Source organism: Heterodontus francisci, chromosome 10 (assembly GCF_036365525.1).
Source record: "Heterodontus francisci isolate sHetFra1 chromosome 10, sHetFra1.hap1, whole genome shotgun sequence".
Lineage (NCBI taxonomy): Eukaryota > Metazoa > Chordata > Chondrichthyes > Heterodontiformes > Heterodontidae > Heterodontus > Heterodontus francisci.
This window is the reverse complement of record NC_090380.1, coordinates 64,135,067-64,153,165: the sequence shown is the minus strand read 5'-3', so window position 1 is coordinate 64,153,165 and position 18,099 is coordinate 64,135,067. Positions and strand designations below refer to the sequence as shown.

Below are 18,099 nucleotides of genomic sequence, written 5' to 3'. Positions count from 1 at the left end.
ATATATTTATAGAAACTTTTGCTATCTGTCTCTATATTCTGCGCTAGTTTTTTCTCATGTTCCATCTTACTTTTCTTTATAGCTCTTTTTGTAGCTTTGACCTTTAAAGTTTTCCCAATCTTCTAGTTTCATGCTGCTTTTGGCCACTTTGTATGCCTTCTTTTTCAATTTGATAGCCTCCCTTATTTCCTGAGACACCCATGGCAGATTACCCCTTTTCTTCCAGTCCTTCCTTTTCACTGGAATATACTTTTGCTGAGCACTTTGAAAAATTGCTTTGAAAGTCCTCCACTGCTCGTCAACTGTCCCACCGTAAAATCTTTGTTTCCAGTCCACTTTAGCCAAGTCCTCCCTCATTCTATTGTAGTCCCCCTTGTTCAGGCACAGGACCCTGGTATTGGATTTTATCTTCACACTCTCCATCTGTATTCTAAATTCAACCATAATGTGATCACTCCTTCCAAGAGGATCCCTAACCATGAGGTCATTAATTATTCCTGTCTCATTACACAGTACTAGATCTAGGATAGCTTGCTCCCTCGTCGGTTCCATTACATACTGTTCAAGAAAACTATCACGGATACACTCAACGAATTCCTCCTCAAGGCTACCCTGACTGAGCTGGTTCGACCAATCTACATGTAGATTAAAATCCCCCATGATAATTGCCGTACCATTTTTACAGGCATTAGTTATTTCTTTGTTTATTGCCCGCCCCAATGTGATATTATTTGGTGGCCGATAGACTACGCCTATCAATGACTTTTTCTTCTTAGAGTTTCTAATTTCCACCCAAATGGATTCAACCTCATTCTCCATAGAACCGATATCATCTCTCAGCACCGCCCTGATGTCGTCCTTGAGTATCAGAGCTACACCACCTCCCTTACCTTCCTGTCTGTCCTTCCGAATAGTCTGGTACCCCTGGATATTTAACTCCCAGTCGTGACCAACCTGTAACCATGTCTCCGTAATGGCTACCAAATTATATTTATTCGCGATGATTTGTGCCGTTAACTCATCAACCTTGTTACGAATGCTACGAGCATTCAGATAAAGTGCCTTTATGCCAGCTTTCTTACCCTCATGATTCCCAACATCTCTAATAATAACTCCTGAGTTATCCTTCTTTTCTGCTTCTTTCATCGTCTGCCTTGAACTTAAATCCTCCTGCACACATGTTAGCCTGCTGCTTACCTTTTTATTTATAATACTCCCTGTCGTTTTCCCTTACCCTTCCCCCCGAGTCACTAGTTTAAAGTCCTAGAGACCACCCTATTTATCAACTAGACCTTGAGATTAGTCTGGCTTCAATCCTATTAAATAGTTACTACAGCAACGCACCAAGGCTCGTTCGACAGCACCTTCCAAACCCGCGAACTCTACCACCTAGAAGGACAAGGGTAGCAGATGCAGGGGAACACCACCATCTGCAAGTTCCCCTCCAAGCCACACACTATCCTGACTTGGAACTCTATCGCTGTTCTTTCACTGTTGCTGGGTCAAAATCCTGGAACTCCATTCAGAACAGTACTGTGGGTGTACCTCCCCCTCATGGACTGCAGCAGTTCAAGAAGGCAGCACACCACCACCTTCTCAAGGGCAATTGGGGATGGGCAATAAATGCTGGCCTAGCCACATCCCATGAACTAATAAAAAAAAATTATCCATTTTAAAAACATTTCGTTTATACTAATGTATAATTTTTACTAATTTCTATTAATGCATACACTAGGTGCCTCCTACTCACTAATCTCTAGTCTCAGCTGTATGTCTGATATCATGTCCTCATTTTCCACTGCGAAGATCAATAAAAATATTAATTGAGCAGTTTTGTTGTGTCCTCAGTCCTCATCTTCTACTATTATAATTAAATCTATTTGTAATGTGCTCGCCTGTCAGTTTATCACTCTCTTGTTAATGCACTTTAAAAAAAAATCTTTGCTATTATCCTTAAAGACATTGACAAGTTTTGTTGTGCATTTCCTCTTTGCACTGTTTGTTTTTTTGGTCACCTTTTGTTCTTTATTAACAATCCTCCCATTCCTTATTTTTTATTGCCACAACTTTTCTCACTTCCGCATCTATTAGCTTTTGACTCTTATGCCTAATCATTATATCACTGTAAAGATACCACATTTGCCTTTTAATAATATTGACTTCCTTTGTATTCCACTAATTATCTTCATGAGTAGCTTCCAATGTTGTTCCACAAATTTACTAGGTCAATTTCTCCTATCCCACTGTGATCAATTCTTTTTTCACCCCTTTGTTTTGTAGCCCTCGTTTCTTCCTTCAAGAGAGAAAAACTTAATAAAATACAAAGGAGCTGTGATAGCAGGCACAAAACTTTGTTTGAATGAAGGTACCTGCTGGGTAATCCTCCATGTCACAATCCCAAACAAGTGATCAACACACAACAAAAACAAGAAATGCTGGATTCACTCAGCAGGTCTGGCAGCATCTGTGGAAAGAGAAGCAGAGTTAACGTTTCGGGTCAGTGACCCTTCAAGTGATCAACACTATTGCTGTCTATATGTACTTAAACATTTGACTGTAAACTTCCAGTTACTGATGAGTCTAAATAATCTAATCTTAACTGCAAAGTAATCTGTTTACTGCAATAATTGTTTACTTATTACTGTGACTTCCTGGAGAAAGAACAAATGTCAAATTATATTCAATGTGTTCTGTGTGTGTATCCAAGCAGTTCTGTTGAAGGGTCACTGACCTGAAATGTTAACTCTGCCTCTCTCTCCACAGACGCTGCCAGACCTGCTGAGTATTTCCAGCATTTCTTGTTTTTATCCGATTTCCAGCATCTACAGTATTTTGCTTTTATATTCAATGTGTGTTGCTGCCAAAAGTACGCATATTTTTATTCTGAATACTATTTTAAAGTTGAATAACTTTCTGCAAGCTGTAGTTTTCTCTTTGTTTCTAGTTTATTTACTTGTTTTATTCAACTTTTTCTTCAGAGGATGGGAAGCTCTTTATGTGGGGTGACAATTCTGAGGGACAAATAGGCCTTGATACTGAAAACAATGCCAGTGTGCCACATCAAGTAGATGTTGGAAAACGGATCTGCCGGGTTTCCTGTGGATATTATCATTCTGCCTTTGTAACAGGTATTATTGACGGCAAATTTAGGGATTTAAGCTAATTATCTTGTTTGCTAGCCGAATCCAAGCAAGAACATAGGAGCAGGAGTAAGCCATTCAGCCCCTCAAGCCTGTTCCATCACTGAGTTGGATCATGGCTGATCTGCATCTGAACTCCATTTATCCATCTTGATTCCATTTAATACTCTTGCTTAACAAAAAATTATCAAACTGTTTGTGAAATTTTCAATTGACCAAGCCTCAACAGCTTTTTGTTGGATCAGAGTTCCAGATTTCCACTACCCTTTGTGTAACTGCTTTCTAACATCGCTCCTGAGCGAGCTCTAATTTAAGGTTGCGCCCCCTTGTTCAGGACTCCCCCACCAGAGGAAGTAAATACCGTATCTACCCTCAAATCCTTTAATCATCTTAAATACCTCAATTCGATCAGTGCAGAATGAAATGTACCTGAAACTGCCTTTCTGTAGATCAGGGTTGTACAACCTATACGAGTGGGGGGGCCACATTAAAATCTTCATCTTAAATAGGGGGCCAGTGAGAAAAGTTCGGAATGATAAAGGCATTAAAAATTTATCTTGCTATCAATCAAAACAACAAATGTGTATTTTTGTGAACAAGTTTTAAATGAGAAGACTAATTTATTGACATACTTACTCTTCATTATGTTGGACACTGATTTATTTACATACCTTGCAATTTTTGCTTGCACAAGAAGTCAGTGTTGGCCCACACACTTGATGTAATGTTGTCCCACATAAGAGATTAGCGTGTAAAATTAAAGTGCATGGGATTGGGGGTAGTGTATTGCGATGGATAGAAAATTGGTTTGCAGATAGGAAACAAAGAGTAGGGATAAATGGGTCTTTTTCCAAATGGCAGGCAGTGACTAGTGGGGTACCGCAGGGATCGGTGCTAGGACCCCAGCTATTCACAATATATATTAATGATTTAGATGAGGGAACTAAATGTAATATCTCCAAATTTGCAGATGACACAAAACTGGGTGGGAGGGTGAGTTGTGAGGAGGATGCAGAGAGGCTTCAGGGTGATTTGGACAAGTTGAGCTAATGCATGGCAGATGCAGTATAATGTGGATAAATGCGAGGTTATCCACTTTGGTAGCTAAAACAGGAAGACAGATTATTATCTGAACGGTTATAAACTGAGAGGGGGGAATATGAAACGAGACATAGGAAGGTAGGAACAGAAGTAGGCCATTCAACCCCTCGGGCCTGTCGTGCCATTCAATGAGATCATGGCTGATCTGCGGCCTAACTCCATATACTTGCCTTTGGCTTATATCCCTTAATATCTTTGCTTAACAAAAATCTATCCATCTCAGATTTAAAATTAACAACTGTTCTAGCTTCAACTGTTGTTTGTGGGAGAGAGTTCCAAACCTCTACCACCCTTTGCGTTAAGAATTGCTTCCTAACATCTCTCCTGAACTGTCTGGTCCTAATTTTTAGACTATGCCCCCTAGTTTTAGAATCTCCAACCAGTGGAAATAGGTTATCTTTATCTAGCATGTCTTTTCCTGTTAATATCTTGAAGACTTCAATCAGATCACCCCTTAACCTTCTAAATTCTAGCAAAAACAGGCCTAATTTGTGTAATCTCTCCTCGTAACTTAACCCCTGTAGTCCAGGTATCATTCTTGTAAACCTACGTTGCACTCCCTCCAAGGCCAATATATCCTTCCTAAGGTGTGGTGCCCAGAACTGCTCACAGTACTGTGGGGTCTAACCAGGGTTTTGTACAGCTGCAGCAATAACCTCTGTGTCTTTATACTCCAATCCTCTAGATATAAAGGCTGGCATTCCATTAGCCTTTTTGATTATTTTCTGCACTTGCTCGTGGCATTTTAAAGATCTATGCACCTGAACCCCCAAGTCTCTTTAGACATCCACTGTACTTAACCTCTTCCTATTTAGAAAGTACCCCGCTCTATGCTTTTTTGGTCTAAAATGGATAACCTCACACTTGCCCGCATTGAAATGCATCTGCCACAGTTTTGCCCACTCACCTAGTCTGTCAACATCTCTTTGCAATTTTAGACTGTCTACAATGCCGCCTAACTTTGTATCATCAGCAAATTTGGATATATGACTTACTATGCCATGATCCAAGTCGTTAATGAATACTGTGAATAATTGAAGCCCCAACACAGATCCCTGCGGGATACCACTAGTCATATCCTGCCAGTCGGAGTAGTTTAGTTTAGTGATACAGCACTGAAACAGGCCCTTCGGCCCACCGAGTCTGTGCCGACCATCAACCACCCATCCATACTAATCCTACACTAATTCCATATTCCTACCACAATCCCCACCTGTCCCTATATTTCCCTACCACCTACATATATTAGGGGCAATTTTTTTAATGGCCAATTTACCTATCAACCTGCAAGTTTTTGGCATGTGGGAGGAAACCGGAGCACCCGGAGGAAACCCACGCAGACACAGGGAGAACTTGCAAACTCCACACAGGCAGTACCCAGAATTGAACCCGGGTCGCTGGAGCTGTGAGGCTGCGGTGCTAACCACTGCGCCACTGTGCCGCCCCATTATCTTACTTACCCATTATCCCCACTCTCTGTCGCCTACCACTCAGCCAACTTTCGAACCATGTCAATTAATTTGCCCTCAACAGCATGGGCTTCTACCTTAGTTAACAGTCTCTTATGTGGGACTTTATCAAATGCCTTTTGGAAGTCCATATAAATAACATCCATAGACACTCCCCTGTCCACTACCTTAGTCACCTCTTCAAAAAATTCAATGAGATTTGTCAGGCATGACCGACCTTCCTGTCATGAATCCATGCTGGCTGTCCCTGATTAACTGAAATTTTTCTAGGTGTTCAGTCACCCTATCCTTGATTATAGACTCCAGCAACTTGCCCACCACAGATGTCAGAGACCTGGGTGTTCTCATACTCCAGTTGCTGAAGGTAAGCATGCAGGTGCAACAGGCAGTAAAAAAGGCAAATGGTATGTTGGCCTTCGTAGCGAGAGGATTCGAATATAGGAGCAGGGATGTCTTGCTGCAATTATACAGGGCCTTGATGAGGCCACACCTGGAATATTGTGTGCAGTTTTGGTCTCCTTATCTGAGGAAGGATGTTCTTGCTATCGAGGGAGTGCAGCGAAAGTTTACCAGACTGATTCCTGGGATGGTGAGACTGACGTATGAGGAGAGATTGAGTCGGTTAGGATTATATTCGCAGGAGTTCAGAAAAATGAGAGGGGGATCTCATAGAAACCTATAAAATACTAACAGGACTTGACAGGGTAGATGCAGGAAGAATGGGCGGCGCAGTGGTTAGCGCTGCAGCCTCACGGCTCCAGTGACCCAGGTTCGGTTCTGCCTGTGCGGAGTTTGCAAGTTCTCCCTGTGTCTGTCTGGGTTTCCTCCGGATGCTCCGGTTTCCTCCCACATGCCAAAGACTTGCGGGTTGATGGGTAAATTGGCCATTGTAAAAAAAAAAAAAAATTGCCCCTAGTGTAGGTAGGTGGTAGGAGAATTGAGGGAAGGTGGGGATGTGAGATGGAAAATGGGATTAATGTAGGATTGGTATAAATAGGTGGCTGTTGGTCGGCGCAGACTCGGGCCTGTTTTGGTGCTCTATCTCTTTATGACTCTATGAATCTAATGTTCCTGATGGTGGGGGAGTCCAGAAGCAGGGGTCATAGTCTAAGGATACAGGGTAAACCAGTGAGGACTGAGATGAGGAGAAATTTCTTCACCCAAAGAGTGGTGAACCTGTGGAATTCGCTACCACAGAAAGTAGTTGAGGCCAAAACATTGTATGTTTTCAAGAAGGAGTTAGATATAGCTCTTGGGTTTAAAGGGATCAAAGGATTTGGGGCAAAAGCGGGAACAGGTTACTGAGTTGGATGATCAGCCATGATCATAATGAATGGCGGAGCAGGCTCGAAGGGCCAAATGGCCTCCTCCTACTCTTATATTCTATGTTTCTATGTAGCAATGTGGAATATTCCAGAGAGATGTCATTTTGTCGGGCGTGATCTTGATCTCCCTCTCTCCCATTATCTCTCTCTCGCCCTGTGCCCCCCTCTCTGTGTTGTTTCCCCCGGTATATCCTCGCTCTCTTTGTCCCCCTTCCCCCCCGCCCCGCTCTCCTAGTGAGGATGAGGAACAACCTGGGGACAGTTTACATCCACGGGCCAGATTGTGGCCCGCAGGCCGTCTGTTGGACAACACTGCTGTAGTCTGGTGAATTTATGGTGATCTGTAATGAGCCAGCAACAGGTCACGTGAGCTTAGTGAAATTATGAAACATTATGTTGGGCCATTTGTGAGTTACTAAATAGATAATCTTCCCCAGATGATGGAAAATCACAGATATGGTCAGCTCTAGAGTGGTGTCAGCAGAGATTTGAGAATAGATTACTTGTCTACTTTGGCAAAGAAGGATGCATTTCCTGAAGAGGGGTGGAAAATATATTCCAAATGGCCCTCCGATAGGACAAGAAGGAATCCCTAGGTGGTGGGAGAAAATATCAAGATTTATTTTCTCAGTGTTGCGGGCAGGTGGGGAATGGGGTGGCTGGTTTCCACTTGTCACCTCCCAACTGACTGCAGATAGTGTTTTTGTTAAACTAGTGTTTCAGCCCCTGTGCTTTGTTTGCCAGACAAACGGACAGCGACAGGTTTTCTTATCAGCTTGAAACGGAAGATTAAATATTTATTGAACAATAATCACCCGAAATAATTGCAACGCCACCCACGCACACATTCGCTTTCACATGCACACTCAGAATAGATAGATAGAAGGTAAAGGGTAAGAGGCATTAGGAGCTCAGGGTGTAAAAGTCTGCTGTTTTCAGAAAAAAACCTGTGGGATCCACTTGGAAGGTAAGTTTTTAAAGTTGCAGGCCTATTTGCTGGTTGTCTTGCATTTGCTGGGATGTTGAAGTCTTCTGGCAGTCAACACTTCAGCTTGAAAGATGGTGCTGGTACTACTTAGTTCAATATTCACAGGCAGAGGAGTTGTTTAAAAGTCACACTCTTTTTTTCTCTGTTGCAGTTGGTTGCAAATTGATCTCAGCAAGGTTCAACTGTCTTAGCTGGAATTGATCTCTCTTTCTCAGCCTTGTGCTGGAATTAAAGATGATTTTCGATGTTCTCTCTGTGATTGGAGATTTTTGGCTGATGTCCTGATAATGCGATGTCCTGATGTTCTCTTGAGAAAAAAAAAAGGTTACATTTAAAGGAAAAACTCATTAAGTGTTAGTCTCGCCCATGTGACTTTTGGTTTCAGTTCCTGAGAGCTATACAATAGCTCTGATGGCATTCTATTTTGATAAGATGAGGTATTTTCACACTTTATTGTAGCGATTGTTGATGGAGACCAGGCATCTTTGAGTGCCTTTGTTTTAGCTCAGTTTTGTGCATAGCTCACATCCATGTTTGATGAGCTGTCTATAAATTCAATGCAGATGGGGTTAATGAGTTTTAGTTCCAGCAGACAGGAAAGTCAGGAGAAGGTTTATGTCATGTGACTTTGTCCGCCATTTTGCCGAAAGCAAGAGTACCAGTCTTTTAAGTTCTTTTTTTAACGCGACAGTTTATTTTTTGTATTTCCATCACTGCTTTTCCCATGCATGTGACATAATCATCAAATCCTTTTAAATGCCAGTTAACCTCTTCTTGCATTGCTTGCAGGATGCCTGGCTGCTGGATTGATTTTCATGTCCCACTGTGGCTCAAACTTAACAGCAATTTTCCAATCACAGTAACACAACAAATTTACTGAACTAGAATATCACATGGATGATGGGAGTCAAAAATATTAACCTAGCTTATGAATATTAAAACATGTAGGCCTCACAGATATACTTTTCATATTATTTATCCACCACTTTTTAAAACTTGTTTAAGATGGAAGTAACTTTATTCTTCCCTCTATAAATCTCCTCAATCTCAGTTTTTACATGATAAAATATTTGCAGAACTTGCTTAAAATACAAGTACTTTTATTTGTTTTATCCATATTCCTCCTCAAAGCACTTACCTTGTTAGTCAATTATTCCCACAATTGTAAATGATATTATTTCTGCTCCTTATGGATCTGTATCCAAGCTGAAACTGTTGTTGTCCGCAGTGCAACATCGAAGATTTTCCCCGTGATCAAGGTTCCAGTGACCACTACTCTGAACAGGTGGCCATTTGTCATGGTCTGGACTTGGCTTCTTTGCCTTCAGTGTTCAAAGCCAGTATCAAAATACCTGAAAACATCTCAGCTAATCTTGGTGCAAACGTTAATCTGGTTAGCAACACCAAAGAGTTATCAAACTAAACAATCCCAGTTATTTCAGAAATTAATTAGTGTCTTAAACTGCATAGAATGCTGAAAAAATGATTTTTATCTCATGTTGCACAGTTTTTAAAAAATAAATTCTGTATATGGTTATCAAAGCATACTTTGGGTATTGTAGTTCAACAGGAACAAGGTGAACAAAAAGGCCTGTAAAGTATCTCTGTCATATGCACAAAATTTGTCCACAACAGCTGGAAATTTTCATTGCCCATATCCAAGTGAAAATTCCAGACAAAAGGCTCGGCCTGCGTGGAGGAGCATAGGTGATTCGTTAATGGAATGGTTATTTGAGCTGATTTAGCAGATAGATTATGCTTGAAGATGTGTTGCCCTGAGCTGTGACATGTCTGAGACCACACTTTCAAGTGTGATCCCTTTGAAAGGTATTTCATGACATGCTAGATTTAAGACCTTTGGACATTGTCAAATATAAAGATCTTCCAGTCCATTTGACAATGGTGCTTTATTGCAACGAAGTACATTAAAATACACTTGCTGCAATGTATGTTCTGAAGCTTTTCCATTATCACCTGCGACATCTAACCTGTTCAGATTTCATAATGTGTGCTGTGTTTCATGGAATTCAGATTCATAAGAACATAAGAAATAGGAGCGGGAGTAGGCCATTCAGCCCCTCGAGCCTGCTCCGCCATTCAATAAGATCATGGCAGATGTGATGGAAATCACACCTGCCAGAATGAGACATATTAATTTCATCATATGCAGCACTATTTTTGAACTGTTACTGGACATTGAACAAACTCGCTAAAAAGACCACAGAGCAGTGGCTGAAAATATGCCTGCACATTTGCATTCTAAAGGACAGTGGCATGGAGAGACAATGGGAGTATTCCCTGATCCAATTAGCCAGATGGGTTTTGTCAATAATGGTGATCAAAAGACATTGAGAGTCATTAAATGTGTAAGGGCCAACATTCCAGCCCCCTACAGAGTGTCTGGTAAGCTGAGGAATCCATAAAGCTTGCAGGCGAAGCTGTCTCAAGCAAAAGGCTAGTCACATGACTAACCTGCTCACCAACCTGGAGTTAATTGACTAGTGCTCACAGAACAGTTTTGGGAAGAGACTGCAATTGAACTTCAAGAAGACAGCACTCCCTCTCTCTCACGCAAAGTTCCAGGGATCCACGAAAGGGGAAGCTAAAACATGGTGTTTTGAAAGTTAGAGTCATAGAGCGATACAGCATTGAAACAGGGCCTTCAGCCCACCGAGTCTATGCCGACCAAAAACCACCCATTTATACTAATCCTACATTAATCCCATATTCCCTACCACATCCCCACCAATCTCCTACCACCTACCTACACTAGGGGCTAGTTATAATGGCCAGTTTACCTATTAACCTGCAAGTCTTTGGCTGTGGGAGGAAACCGGAGCACCCGGCGGAAACCCACGCGATCACAGGGAGAACTTGCAAACTCCGCACAGGCAGTACCCAGAACTGAACCCGGGTTGCTGGAGCTGTGAGGCTGCGGTGCTAACCACTGCGCCACTGTGCTGCCCCAAATGGCCAAACCAGGAAAAGGCCCCTGCCTCACCTGGTCGTAACACAGATCTGACTGTGGCCTTAAGGCTTCTTTCCTGTCAGCCCCCATAACCCTTGACTGCCTTGTAGATCAAAAATCTGTCTAACTCAGCCTTGAGTATATTCAATGACCCAGCCTCCACTGCTCTCTGGGGAAGAGAATTCCAAAGATTAATGACACTCTGAAAGAAGAAATTCCTCCTCATCTTGGTCTTAAATGGGAGACCTCTTATTTTGAAACTGTGCCCCCTAATTCTAGATTCCCTCATGAGGGGAAACATTCCCTCAGCATCTACCCTGTCAAGCCCCCTCAGAATCTTGTATGTTTCAATAAGATCACCTCTCATTCTTCTTAACTCCAATGAGTATAGGCCCAACCTGCTCAACTTTTCCTCATAAGACAACCTCTTCATCCCAGGAGAGACAGGCAGAAAGCTTTAGGGAGGCAATTCTGGAGCTTAGGGTCCAGGCAGCTGAAGGTCAATGGTATAGCAATTAAAATCAGAGATGTTCAAGAGGCCAGATTTAAAGGAGCGCAGGAATCTCGGAAGGTTGTGGGGCTGGGGAAGATTAAAGAGATAGGGAGGGCAAGGCCATGGAGGGCTTTGAAAACAAGGATGAGAATTTTAAAATCAATGTGTTGTTTGACCCAGAGACCATGTAGATCAGCGAGCAGAGGGGTGATTGGTGAACAGGATTTGGTGCAAGTTCAGACACGGGCAACAAAGTTATGGATGACCAAGTTTGCATAGGGTATAACTTGGAAGCCTGGCCAGGTATACATTGGAGTTGTCAAGTCTAGAGGTAATAAAGACATATATGAGGGTCTCAGCAGCAGATAAGCTAAGGCAGGGGCAGAATCGAACGATGTTATAGAGGTGGACCAGACTTTGCCTTCCCCACCCAAATCATATGTAATGATAAATGGGGTAAATGTTGGTGCAAATCAATACATTCATTTATGTACTGAAAATTCAAATGAATGTACACTTGCCAAAGTAACAAATCTAAACGATAATGAATACCACAATACTGAAGCGATTCCATTTTCTCATTACTATTCTCCCTTCTACTTTCTGTTCTAAGATCACTTTGACCCTGATCCATTTGTAGTTTTAATCTGCTGAATCTTTATATAGTGACGCACACAAAATCCATTCATTAAGTGTTCCCTAACACTCCTTAAATGGGCACCCTTTAAAATTTCAAAAGAGGTTTAGCTTTCCTTTCATCTAAATATCTGGAAATATTAAGTTTCTGGTATTAAAAACCAAAAGTAATGTACAAGAACATGACATTTTTCTTTATAGGTAACATTTTTGCACCAAACTTTAAAAAAAATTGTGGTTATAGATTTCATCGTGTTGCAGAAATGCTACTGCAGTGATGAGCTTAGAAGTCCTCTTTATGCAATTTTAAAGCATTTGTTCCATTTCCAATCACCTGCCTATATTGGTTTCTAATTTTTGGGAATTTTGAATCAACTACCCAGTGATTGCAGTTGCACAAGTTAACATGGTAGGGGTATCAGTAACTGGATTACCACAACACAGTTTTATCTGATTTCTAAAGATGATGGACAACTCTACACCTTTGGAGAATCTGACAATGGAAAGCTGGGATTACCACTCAATCAGCCAATAAATCACCGGATCCCACAGCCTGTCACTGGTATTTCAGGAAGAGTCATCCAAGTTTCCTGTGGGGGAGGTCATACTATTGCTCTTACAGGTATGTTTGCAGTTTGTCAAAAGATCGATGTGAAAATCACAATCAGATAAATGTTAGGTTAAATTATAGTGCTATAAAAGTTGCTTCCCTATACGTAGGCGTAAAATAGAAATAAGTAGATTCACCTAAAACTGAAGCACTTTCAACTCTTTTGTTCTATATGCATTTGTTAAAGTATTGGAATTGATGAAAATTGGTTCTTCTTGAGTTTACGAGGTTGAAGTTATGAATCGTTGTTTTAATCCTGTTATTTCTATTGATCCAAATTTTCTTCTATTTGCAAACCTTATTTTTCAACAAACTTTTTAACATTTTGGTATGGTGATGACTGGGCAACAGTTTAAAAAATAAAGTCCGGTCAAATTCTACATTTGTTTTACATAATTTTTCTGGAAACACTTTATCTCATTTCATAGATACAAATGTTTCAAATTCTGGTCTGAAAATGACAGCAACAACTTAGCGCTATTCCAAATTATCTGCCAATATTTTAATTTGAAAAATGACGCTAAAATTGTCTCGATCTTATGCAAATGAGCACATTGATTCTTGACCACAAGATTTGTTTGGTAATAAAGAGAAAAATTTGCAACTTTTACGTTTTGTTGGTAACTTTTGTACTCTTATGAACATCTTCACTCTATATCTTGTGTTTGCTCTGCCTACAGAGGAAGATGTATATGCATTTGGCTTTGGTCAATTTGGCCAATTAGGACATGGTACATTTATTTTTGAATCTTCATTGCCAAAGGTGGTAGAACAGTTGAAGAAGAAGAATGTACAGTTTATTTCATGTGGGGAGAACCATACTGCTGTAGTGACAGGTATGTAATATTTTTGTGTTGATGTTCAGAAGTATATAACTGAAGTCAATAAACTACATTTTATAGTGGTTTATTGATTTCACCAAAATCTCTGATATATAGATGCAGTATTTAAAGTTATTGTAATGGCGATAGGTGCAAGACGTGAACCTACAACTTTCTGACTCGGAGAAGAAAGTTCTGCCAACTAAACCAAGCTGATACTAAAGGAGGTTTCTTTTAAATATAAATGTAGAATGTTTCCAGAAATCAGCACCATGTACTAATACAGTACTTGAAAACACAAATGATACAACATTTATATATATTTATCTATAATATATTAAAAATGTTGTGTCTGTGCGCACTCCCTGTGTATTTCACTCAAGCTCTGAGCGAGAGAAAGAATGAATGTCTGTGTGTGTGGAGGGGAGAGAAAGTGTGTGCCAGACAGGGAGTGGAACAAATCTTCAACTTTGTCTCTTGGCCTTGCAACCATCTTAATTTTTTATTGTATGTGAACAGCAACCTGAAGTTAATAATATTTCCTCAGTCTTAGCATATAAAAAGAAAATACCCTTTGTTTTATATAGTCAATTTAAATGATAAAATAAATTCTGCCTTGTTTTCTCTCATCACTGATTGATTGTTTACTCTGCAGACTATTCTTAGTTGCACCTGTTGCTTTTTCCCTTCCTTTATCACCACTATGCACCTTGACCTCTGGGCTTTGTGTCCCATTGGCTATGCCTGGCAGATTTTTGCTCCTTTTTATTATTGGCCTCCTGACTAATTCTGCCCTGCTGCGTTCTGGTGTTGCTCATTCCTCAGGTGATTTCTCATGCTCCCTGCTGATTTTGTTTGCTATTGTCAGCCACATCTGATGGCTTTCCATTTGGAATATATTTATTAGAACAATCTATTGTTGGTGTATACTTCTTAGAAAGTCAGGGTCCTAACCTGAATTATAAAGTGACTGGAAATGGCAAATTAAAGAATTGAGGATTGGACATTGATTCCTGGATGCATATGACTGGATCAGTTTTAACTTCGTTTTAAATTATAGTTAAAGTGACATTTTCTCACCAAGGTCACTTACCATTAGCCTGAGACCTATGTCATTATTTGTAATGTATAATTCGCCACGGGTTTTACTTTACAGCAGCAGCCTATTGGCCACACTTTTAACAGGTGTTTTAATAAAGAAGGGCTTGGAGAATTACTCTGTGGTTAGGCTGTACGGGTACGTTTACCGTGAACAGAATCCACATCTAACCATGTCTAAAATGTAGCCACAGTAACTCTTAAGAAATGAGACTTGTTACTGGATAGCCTTCCTGTAAATTTTGTGGAAGCAGGCTGCTTATTTTGTACTGAATTTAATCAATTAGGTAAAACTCTTTGGCACCAGGAATTAATGGATTTGTGCCTAGCATCTATTAAGACTCTGTCAATCTGAAACCAGCCAGGTGCCATTCTTTTGACTGATGAATGACAAATATCTACAAAACCTGAATTTAAGAAACTATTACCTTAGCGGTGGATGCCTCTTTGGTATCCCAGGAAGAGGAGTTGATATCCTTGTCCCGGGCAGAAAAGTATATTTGCAACTTTATGCCAGTTCTTGTTTCTTCAATGTGGAATTTAAAACTTGAAGGCTCTTTCAATGTAAATCCTCAACCTTGCATGCATTTTTTTTAAATTATGGACTGTGATCAGGTTCAGTGTTAGGTTTAGCAAAGAACCTCCTACTTTGTGAGTCAAGAAGCTGTAATTTAAATGTTTTATATTTGTATCCGCTGTGTTGATCTGTTAAGAGTTCAGGTTTGACTTTGATTAACCCGATTTGTAGATATAACCTAATTTGCTTGATTTAATGGTCATTATTTTTTGGTTGTCTGAAGTCTGAGAGGAGATGAGAGGGCTCATATCTTTTCCTGTGCACAGTTTAATTTGGAATAACAAAAATATTTTGTTAATCCTGAGCTATATTATACTAAATTATCAGATTGTGAGTTTATAAGAAACCAATTTGGCTTCTAGGAGTGGTCATCAGCACTCAGCACATGTGAAATATCTGGAATGCCCTAAAAACGTAGCTGGGCTGTCAGTTCACACATTTTACTAAGATATAGTGCAGCAGACTTCTACAATTGTCAATCGTTTATCATTGCTTATATCTTATTGGTAGGTAATGGCCTTTTGTATACCTTTGGAGATGGGCGACATGGCAAGTTGGGACTTGGAGAAGAGAATTTTACCAATCAATTCAAACCGACTCTTTGCTCTAGATTTTTGAAGTTAGCAGTCCAATCAGTAAGTATTTTAAAAAAAAAATTCTATGTTGTCACTAGGATTCAGTTAAGTATCATTTTAAATGTGTAAAATGCCACACGAACACAAGAATTGGAGCGGGGTAGGCCATTCAGCCCCTTGAGCCTGCTCCCCCATTTTGATAAGATCGTGGCTGATCTGATTGTGGCCTGAACTCCACTTTCCTGTCTGCCCTTCATAACCCTTGACTCCCTTGTCAATCAAAAATCTATCTAACTCAGCCTTGAATATATTCAATGATCCAACCTCCATTGCTTTCTGGGGAAGAGAATTCCACAGACTAGCAACCCTCAGGGAAACAAAAATTCTCCTCCTCTCAGTCTTAAGTGGGAGACCCTTAATTTTTAAACTGCATCCCCTAGTTCTAGATTCCCACACAAGGGGAAGCATCCACTCTGTCAAATCCCCTCAGTATCTTCTAAACTCTAATGGGTATAGGCCCAACCTGCTCAACCTTTCCTCATAAGATAACCCCTTCATCCCAGGAATCAGTCGAGATAACCTTCTCTGAACTGCTTCTAATGCAATTATATCCTTTCTTAAGTAAGGAGAACAAAACTGTATGCAGTCCTCCAGATGATGTCTATCTAAGGCCATGTACAGTTGTAGCAACACTTCCCTACTTTTATACTCGATTCCCCTTGCAATAAACAACAACATTCTATTTGCCTTCCTAATCATTTGCTGTGCCTGCATACTAACTTCTTGTGATTCATGTAGTAGGATTCATGTTGGCTCTGTCTGATTATATTATGATTTTCTAAATGTCCTGCTATTATCTCCTTAAAAATGGATTCTAGTATTTTTCCTATGACAGATGTTAGGCTAATTGGCCTATAGTTTCCTGCTTTCTGTCTCCCTCCTTTCTTGAATAAATGCCATGCTAAGTTCATATGAACTGTGAAGGATGTTGTACTTTCGAGCTTTAACTGTTTATCGGGAGTGCCGTTTAATCTGTGTAACATTGGGGTGAAGTTTTGGTTACAGAACTATTGTTGGGGGTGTGATAAATTTGAGGCGACAAAATAAGTATATTATACAACAATTTATTGACTTAAGTATGTTTTTTTATTTAAAAGCAAAATACTGCGGATGCTGGAAATCTGAAATAAAAACCAGAAATGCTGGATTTCCAGCATTTCTTGGTTTTATATGTTTTTAATTTTCTTACCATGTATTGGTACTAACGCAGTTAATGTTGTTACTTATAGTGTACTTCTTTCTTCACCTTGTAGGCTTTACAGTGTTGCCTCCTGCTGTCATATATTTTCTTTTTCAGACAGGAGTTGAGTAGGACTAACTTTAGAAGGTCAATTTAATTTTCCATTACAACCTGAAAAGGGCATCGTGGGTGCAGCAAAGCATGCCACTGGATGTAAATAAGTTCTGATTGATCCCTGCCCATGTAATGCACCTTTCTACTTTTTTGTGGGGCTTGGGATGGACAGTGGACATTCCTGTCCAAAATAGAGTGAAGTTTCAAAGTATATTGAAATTAGCAAGAGATGAATCAGTTTGATGTCAATACAATTTTGCAATGTTACTGAGTAGATTGCACCAGTTATTCGTGATTCCAAGATAACCTGCTATTCACAGATTTTTGGCCTTGATTATGCGGTCGTAATGACGACAACTGTCAGCTTTCGCATCAATGCTCTGTGGAACTGATAGCAACTTCTGACTTACGCACAAGTGCAGTTAAACATGGAAATCCAGATGTTGCTGTCAGTGATTCCCTGCTCCTCCACAGGGTGCACTGTTGTCCTCGCAGATGGAAATCTTGGAAATGACTTGAATTGAAGTGAGCTATTTCTTTGTTACAAGTCTCACTGTAAAAACCCTTGAAAAAGTAATTCCTTGTTAAATGAGGTGTGTAACTAGGTTTTTAATGGCGTGGTCCTGAAAAACTAATTTTATATTTGTGGAATGTCAATTTTTTTCTATTTTGATAAAAATTCCATAAACCTTATTAATTTTGAGTTTGATATTTCAGCTTCAACCTTAATCCCATGTTTTATGGCCCAATCTTTATTTTGCTCTCTGTAAAATGATTAAAAAGTGAATTGTAATCAGTATTTTTTACTTCCTGGTTTGCTGTCTGAGAATTCTTCCAGTTGATTGGCTGTTTAGTCTACTTAATGACATCACTGTTGCTGGACGCCAGAGATCCCCTATAGCTGATGGCAGAATTAAATTAATGTTGGGAAATCTGTTATTCAC

General features: G+C 40.1%; 1 protein-coding gene across 5 annotated transcripts in view; it reads left to right on the top strand.

Annotated features, from left to right (window-relative positions):
• LOC137374473 (X-linked retinitis pigmentosa GTPase regulator-like) overlaps positions 1-18,099 on the top strand; it is a 155,257-nt gene that overhangs the window by 57,898 nt on the left and 79,260 nt on the right. For all 5 annotated transcript variants that reach the window (XM_068040638.1, XM_068040636.1, XM_068040635.1 and 2 more), the window contains exons 6-9: positions 2,979-3,128; positions 12,584-12,742; positions 13,411-13,566; positions 15,737-15,861. In XM_068040638.1, coding sequence (XP_067896739.1) covers positions 2,979-3,128; positions 12,584-12,742; positions 13,411-13,566; positions 15,737-15,861 — 590 coding nt within the window. The remainder of the gene's footprint in view (positions 1-2,978; positions 3,129-12,583; positions 12,743-13,410; positions 13,567-15,736; positions 15,862-18,099) is intronic.